General features: G+C 39.4%; 1 protein-coding gene across 1 annotated transcript in view; it reads right to left on the bottom strand.

Moving 5' to 3' along the window:
- Positions 1–7,728, bottom strand: part of BTNL8 (butyrophilin-like 8) — a 37,896-nt gene extending 30,168 nt beyond the window's left edge. The window contains exons 1-2 of the mRNA XM_006877264.1: positions 7,680–7,728; positions 2,932–3,279 (exon numbers count right to left, since the gene is read on the bottom strand). Coding sequence (XP_006877326.1) covers positions 2,932–3,279; positions 7,680–7,728 — 397 coding nt within the window. The remainder of the gene's footprint in view (positions 1–2,931; positions 3,280–7,679) is intronic.
- Positions 7,729–7,945: the final 217 nt, after the last annotated feature.

Here is a 7,945-nt window from a genome sequence, read left to right as displayed (position 1 = left end):
AAAAAAAAAAAAAGTAGAAAGAATCAACAGAACTAAAAACTTGTTCTTTAAGAGAATCAGCAAAACTGTCCAATCACTGGCCAATCTGACAAAGGAAAAAAATTAGAAGGTACAACTAAAATGGAAGAAATTAATAAATTTCTACAAACACACTACCTAAACTAAAACAAATAGAGGTTTAAATTTTGAATTTTTGCTGTTGTTGTTAAGCGCCATGGAGTCTGTTCCAACTCATAGCAACCCAGTATAGGGTTTCCAAGCAGCAACTTGTGAGTTTGAACCACTGACCTTGTGGTTCAAACCAACCTTGCAGTCCTTTGCTTATCCTATAGTGCCACATCAGAAGTCCTAAATTTTGAATAGACCCTTAATAAAAGAAGTTGGAAAGATTTTTTTTTTCTATTAAAAAATCAAAACCTCCCAACAACAACAAAAAGTCCCAGACAGACAGTTTCACTGGAGAATTCTAGCAACATTTAGAGAAGAGTTGACATTAATTTTAGGCAAACTATTCTGGAACATAAAAAAGGTAAGAATATTCCAGATTTCATTATATCGGGCCCACATAATCCTGATACCAAAGCCAGGAGAAGACACACCGTGGCTGTTATTGCTGTTGTTATTGTTTTTGTTAGTTGTCATTAAGTTGGTTACAACTCATAGCATATCTATGCACAACAGAACAAAACCATGTCCCTTCATGCAACAGCCTCACAATTGTTATGCTTCAGACCATTAATCCATGTTGGAGGGTCTCCCTCTTTTTTGCTAACCCCCAACTTTTTCAAGCATGAAGTCAGGTTGTATTTCTTCCAAGACAGATTTATTGGTTCTTCTCACAGTCCATATTTTCAATATTATCCAACACCATAGTTCAGATGATTCAATTGTTACTTGTTCATTGTACAACTTTCACATGCATATGAGGCAGTTGAAAATACCATGGTCATGGGCACTTTAGTTCTCAAGGTGATGTTTTTGCTTTTTACCACTTTGAAGAGATCGTTTGAAGCAGATTTGCCTAATTAAAATCATTTGATTTCTTGACTACTGTGGATTCAAGCATTGGTTGTGGATCCAAGCAAAATGAAGTCTTTGACAATTTTCATCATTGCTTTATCTGGCATGATGTCATCAGTTGTCCCAGTTATAAGGATTTTAGTTTTCCTTGTGTTGAAATGCAAACCACACGTAAAGTGTGGTTTGATTTTTATCAGTAGCTATTTCAAGTCCTCTTCCCTTCCAAGGAAGGTTGTATCATCTGCATATCACAGGTTGTTCATGACTCTTCCTTCAATCTACTTTACCAAACATGGTGTCCTTTTCCAGGGACTCTTCCTGCCTAACAACTAGAAGCTTCACCACTGCGACATCTTTGTTTTTTAACACTTTAAAGAAGTTTTGCCTAATACAATATGTCATTTGATTTACTGACTGCTGCATCCATGAGCATTGATTGTGGATCTAAGTAAAATGAAATCCTTGAAAAGTTCAATCTTTTTTCCACTTATCTTGATGTTATTTATTGGTCCGGTTGTGAAGATTTTCATTTTGTTTATATTAAAATGCAACCCATAATGAAAGCTGTAGTCTTTGAGCTTCATGAGTAAGTACATCAAGTCCTTTCCACATCAAGACTTCAACGTCTTCCTTGTTATTATATGTATATTATCCTATCACAGGCAGCATTATGTTTCAAGATAGATGTTGAAACACTCATTTTGACTACTAAAATGATTCCACTGCTCTTCAATTTGTCATCACTGACATAATTGACACATTATAATTGTCCAATTCAAGATGGACATCACCAGTCCATTTCAGTTTAGGATGTCAATTTTCATTCACTTCATTTCATTTTTCACGACTTAACAAATTTCCTAGATGCATACTTCATACATTAAGTGTTTGATTTATTAATGGATGATTGTAGTTGATTTTTAGAATTTGAGTCTTGTCCCATCAACAAATGAAGGTCCTGAAAGGTTTGTGTCTGTCCACATCATTAAGGTCAACTCTATGCTAAGGAGGCAGCTCTTTCCCAGTTTTTCAGTATCTTCCAACCTGAGGGGCTCATCTTCCTGCACTATATTAGACAATGTTCCACTGCTATCCATAAGGTTTTCAGTGGCTAACATTTAAGAAGGAGTCCTGGTGTGGCATGGAGGGTTAATATGCTGGACTGCAAAGTTGGTTTGAACTGCAAGGTCTGCAGTTCAAGCTTACCAGCCACTCCTTGGAAACCCTATAGAGGGTCGCTATGAGTCAGAACAAAACTGACTTGGCAGCACTGAACAACAACAATAACAGCCTTCAAAAAATGGTCTCCCTCGCCTTCTTCCTAGTCTGTCTTAGTCTGGAAACTCTGCTGAAACCTGACAACTATAAGTGGCCCTGTTGGTGTTTAGAAGACCGGTGACATAGCTTCCAGAATCACAGCTATACACAAGCTACCACAGTATGACAAACTGACACACTATTTCATATTTCAGCCAAGATTACCTTATAAAATAAATAACATCACCTGTGAGCAATGTGTTCCCTTAACCATTTAACTATATAAGTCAAATCAACATTTACCCAAAAGCAAAGATGAGGAGGTAAGTTTGTTGTTGTTGTTTAGTGCCATTGAGTCGGTTCAAACTCATAGCAACCCTGAATAGGGATTCAGAGGAACAACTAGTGGGTTTAAACTACTGACCTTGTGGTTTGCAGTCCAGTGCTGATCTACAGCACCACAGCAGAAGTCTAGGTAAATTAGATCAATGGAAATACCAAATAGAATGGAAATAATGAGAATGTTGACACATTGTTAAAAATGCAAGCAATGACACAGAACAATTTCTATTGAAATTGTTAAACAGGAACCTAATTTTCTGTGTAAATTTTAAACTAAAACACAATAAAGTGTTATTTTTTAAAGCTACTGACCTGATACCCGCAGCTCCCAGATGGCCTCATTGTAATAAGTCTGTGAAGCAAACCAGCACCCATACGTGCCAGCATCTGAGGAAGTGATGTTTTTAAGCTTCAGAAAGACACGCCCTGTAGTAATGGAGTCCTTCATGAACTCAGTTCTACCCCTATAGTCTTGCTTCTGCATATAATTCTGCTCTTCCCCATCCTTGTAGTTATGGACCACATGAGAAAACAGACTCTTGAAGAACCGCACTTCCATGGTTTCTGCACTTGTCTCAGGAGAAAGAAAGCAGGAGAATATTGCATCATCTCCCACCATGGCCTGGACAGGCTTGGCTGGTCCATTCACTTCCCACTGGCCTGTGGGTAGAAGCACAACATAAAACTGAGTAAAAATAATTTCAGCATCAATTATTCAAGACTAGAGTGGGCTGGCAATGTGTGTGGGGTGATATATTCATAATAATCTCCTTCTAAACCCAGTGACTTGCATTCTGTATATCCTCTTATGATTGATAAAATATTTCCCCTTCAGTTACTTCATTCAGTCCTTGTAAAAATCCACTCGCATATTATTAATATCTCTATTTTCAAATGAGAAAAACATGTCTGAAAGACAAAGTTAGTCATCCAGAGGCAAGAGAATCACTATCCAAGTGAAAGATCTTTATCACCATTTCTCCCCTCTATCCATCTGCTTCACTAAAAACTCATGACAGACGTTTTTCCATTTTCTTTGCTAAAAATCAAAGACAAACCCTTTTACAGTGGCCCAGGTAATATGTATGAGAGCTCTGGTGGTACTATAGGAGAAGCACTGCACTGCTAACCACAAGGTCGGTAATTCAGACCCATCAGCTGTTCTGCTGATGAAAGGAGAAAGATGAGGCTTTCTGCTCCCATAGATTTATAGCATAGTGTAGGAATGAATATCTTTTCTTCAAAAATTATTATAATCCTGTTTATTATATTTGGGTAACCTTTCTCTTTTTTTCTTTGACTACTTCCTGAAGTGCGTAATGACCTTATGATCTCTTTTTCTTTGACTACTTCCCGAAGTGAGCAGAGACTTCACAATCTTGCTTTTCCTTTTACTACTTTCTGAAATGAGTGGGAACTGTATGGCCTCTCTTCTACTTTTTGCTATTTCCTGAAATGGGAATGCACACCTTAGAAATTTAAACTAGCCAACCAGGTAAGGGAAAAGATTGTGCAGTCAAAGCCCTAGCTAATGGGGTGAGACACAGCCTTAAGACTTGCGTCAGGGATTAAAAACCCGAGTGGACTGCCCACTCGGTGTGCTTGCTGGCCTGTTCCTGTACAGCTATGTGCACGTACCCTTCTGCAAGAGTAAATTTTGCTTTGCCAAGCTAATTTAGTCTTTTATTCAACATCAGAATTCATTTCTAACAATAGGGAACACTGTACTGGATTGCTATGAGTCAAAATCAGTTGGCAAGCACCTAATAGCAACAACAAAATAATGTGTTATTCAGAAGACAGCCTCCATTAGCACCCATTTCACTATTTCACAAAACCCCAGATCTCAAAATATCCCCAGAGGATCTAGCTTCAACAGAACAGTACTTAAAATGTCTAAATCCACCCATTCCAATTATGAAAGGTTTTCATTATGATTTTCTCCTGCTTATTTGGGCTCTTCCTAATGTTACAATTTGGGCTGATAACCTCAAGTTCAGCAGTTCGAAACTATCAGCCGTTCCATGGAAGAAAGATGAGGCTTTCTGCTCCCGTAAAGATTTACAGCCTCGGAAACTCTGTACAGGGTCGCTATGAGTTGGAACCGACTCTACAGTACTTAACAACAACAACAACTAATGTTAATAAACTCAATACCAGCCCCCAAATCTCCTTCAGAAATCTAAGGTCAATAATCTTGCTTCCTCTAAGGATTTCTCTCTCTCTCTTTTTTTTATTATAAGCGTTTATTGACTTTATTCGTTTATTGATTTGACACACTTTCCAACTCCAATCTAGCACTTGATGCAATCTGGGTAGGCCAGACCCTGACACAGGTAACAACAGGGACCCACAGGAGAGGGCGGAGACAATGCAAAGAGAACTGGGAGAAGGGCTGTTTTGGTAGCTGTGCTAAAGAGGGAGCACCAGATGGCCTCCCTGACAGGTGCTAGTAAACCTTATCTACATTCCTTCCCATCATGCTCATTTCCCAGACCCTTGGCCAAGCTCCCAGCTCCCCATTCCCTTTTTCTCCCATCACTGCCACCACACACAGTTTCATACTACCTCTGTAGTCAAGGAAAGAAATGAAGGTCAAGGAAAGGACAGCTATCAGAGGCATTGAACAGGGAGGTCTCTGTACTTAACTTTGTTACCATAAATCCTTCCCTCCTTTCCTTCTCCCACTCCACCCCGTTCCCAGGCTCTAACCTAATTCTAGGCCTTCAGCGTACTCTCCCACAATAGCACACTGGGTCATAAAGAGTGTGGTTACAGACCAATACCACTCACTCCAGGCACAAGTTGACAGAATGAGAGGCCCTAGCATAGACTTTCCCTTAGGGAAACTCCAACCTAGTTCTACATAGATCTTTTCCTAGACCTGGTCCTATGGAAAGTTCTTGTCCTTATTCAATGTTGCTCCCTCCCACTTACCTCCTGTTTCCCTTTTCTCTATTGGCCTTAAGTTGTCTCCTTCATTTCCTCCAAGGCCCCACCCCCCACACACCCCTTGGTGTCTCCTTAGTATTATCTGTAATGTTTGTATCATATCACTATGACAAAGGCTTCTTTCAGAAAGAAAAGCACCTTGTCACTGTTAAAAATCTCTGTACTTGTGTTTATATTTCTTTAAAAGTCAGTAATAAAAGCTTTTCTGTTATTTCAACAAGGGATGATCTGGTCTGGCTAAACTCTGCAGTGCTCAGGTTTTGGCCCTTCCAGATCACCTCTAGCTCCCTATCCAGCACCACAGGCCTAATGGGTCACTGCATAAAAATCCCAGGCTCAGCCTTATCTGGCCCGGCTCAGAAAAGACTCCTTACAAAAATATCCTGCAGCTCTTTCCACTTTTCACCTTTCTTGTCTTAAGGATCAGCAAGGGAATAAGTTTGTGAAGTTAAACACATCCCATGAACCAACAGAGCTATGTGCTGCATACTTTACACACATAATTTCATGTACTCTCACCAGAGTCTTGTGAGGAATGCAATTTAATCTCCATATGTCATGATGAGCAAACACTTAGATTAGTTGCAAGGCGCAAAGCTAATCAACAGTTGGTAGTGGTTATGTGCCGTAGAATTGGTTCTGACTCATAGCGACCTTGTATGGGGTTTCCGAAGCAGCAGATCTTTACAGAAGAAGAAAGCCTCGTCTTTCTACCATGGAGCAACTAGTAGTTTTTGAACTGCTGACCTTACTATTAAGCAGCTCAACTTGCAACCCACTACACTACCAGAGTTTCATAATAAACAGAGAAAATGAAATTAGAAAAAAAAAATTAAAACTCCATTGCCTCCCAAGGGCAGATTACCCAAGAAAGCAAGCCAAGCATGGATTTACTTGTACTAATTTACTAAACTGTGTTGAACAATTTTATCACATCAAAGATTCTGATTCTGCTTCTCTATCCTAATCCCACAGTACCTTCCTACATAATTAAAGCCTTTTTTCAAATTTACAGTCCCTGACAGGTATGGAATACTCAGTAAGCAAAGTAAGTACAGCTTATTTTTGTTTATTTTTTAATCTATAGTGAACAGATTTATCTGTTTCATCTTACATGTGCTTACTAATCTGCCACCTTGCTTATTGCTTATTGAGTAATATGTCCCTGCTGCCTCCCCTAGAAACCAAAAGTAGACAAAGAAGCTCATCAGAAAATGGAGGACAATGAACTTATATGAAAATAACTCATAGGGATTTTGCTGTGGAACATGGAGCTTGTTTCTAAGATCTTTATTTTCCTTTCCTTAACTTTGTAGGAGACAGATGGACCTGGACAGGTGGAAAGTAAACACAGTTGACTTGATCTTTTATAGCTGGATCTGACTGTTTCTAGACCTGCGTTAGACTCCAAGCCTCCAGCTTCCTCTGTGAATTTTATTCTATTATTCAGCTATCCTTTATACCAGCCTTTGTGTTGATGATAAATAGACGAAGAAAGATTTCTGCCCATATATACAAGGTTCCAGCCTATTCCACACTTAAAGAGCCCTCTCTTAGGTCTCACACAATCTGTATTTCTCATTTAGCACAGTCACCAAATGTCCTCGACCTTACCTCCTTCCAGCTTGGTGTCCAAGTCAGAATCCTGAGCAGTCTGCTAAAGTTCCCACTACCTAAACACTACAGTCATCTGGAATAAGCATTTAACTTACCTTACATCTTTGATGTGCCCACTTCCCACTATTGCAGCCTCTCTTTAGCACCTCTGGCCAAATTATTTCTGGGCTTTTAGTTTCCATGGTGCTGAATCCTTCCTGCTGCTCATACCTCCCCCAGCTTCTGAAATTGGGATCCCAGGCTGGGACTTAGGAGAAAGATGAGGCTTTCAGCTTCCATAAAGATTTACAGCCTCAGAAACTCTGTATAGGATCTTTATGAGTTGAAATCGACTTGATGTCAAATAACAACAGTAACAACAGCCTGGGACTAGGAGACATCAGAGATGCAAAAATAAAGAATACCCCACTCCCAATATGCTTCAAGCAGTGTAGATAAAGTACTCAAATTTTCAACGAACAAAATGAGGAAAAGCAGTCCAGAAGACTTACCTGATACCAGCTTGAGAAGACTGAGAACAAACGCAAGTACAAGGAACATGTATGGGTCCTGCTATCAAAACAGATGTCAGGAAGGAAGGATGAATGGATTAGAGAATAAAGAAAAGGTCAGCTCTCCAAGATGTAGGAGACATTGCAAGGTTCAGCACGAACTGATGACAAACACCACTCTACTTAAATTATATATAGATGTATGTTGGGAGTACAGACTTTGGACTCTGAATCATTGAACCAGGTATCATAAAGCCTTTATTGAA

The sequence above is a fragment of the Chrysochloris asiatica genome, unplaced genomic scaffold (assembly GCF_000296735.1).
Source record: "Chrysochloris asiatica unplaced genomic scaffold, ChrAsi1.0 scaffold00450, whole genome shotgun sequence".
Lineage (NCBI taxonomy): Eukaryota > Metazoa > Chordata > Mammalia > Afrosoricida > Chrysochloridae > Chrysochloris > Chrysochloris asiatica.
Note: the sequence above shows the minus strand (reverse complement) of the source record. Positions and strands in the feature narration are given on the sequence as shown.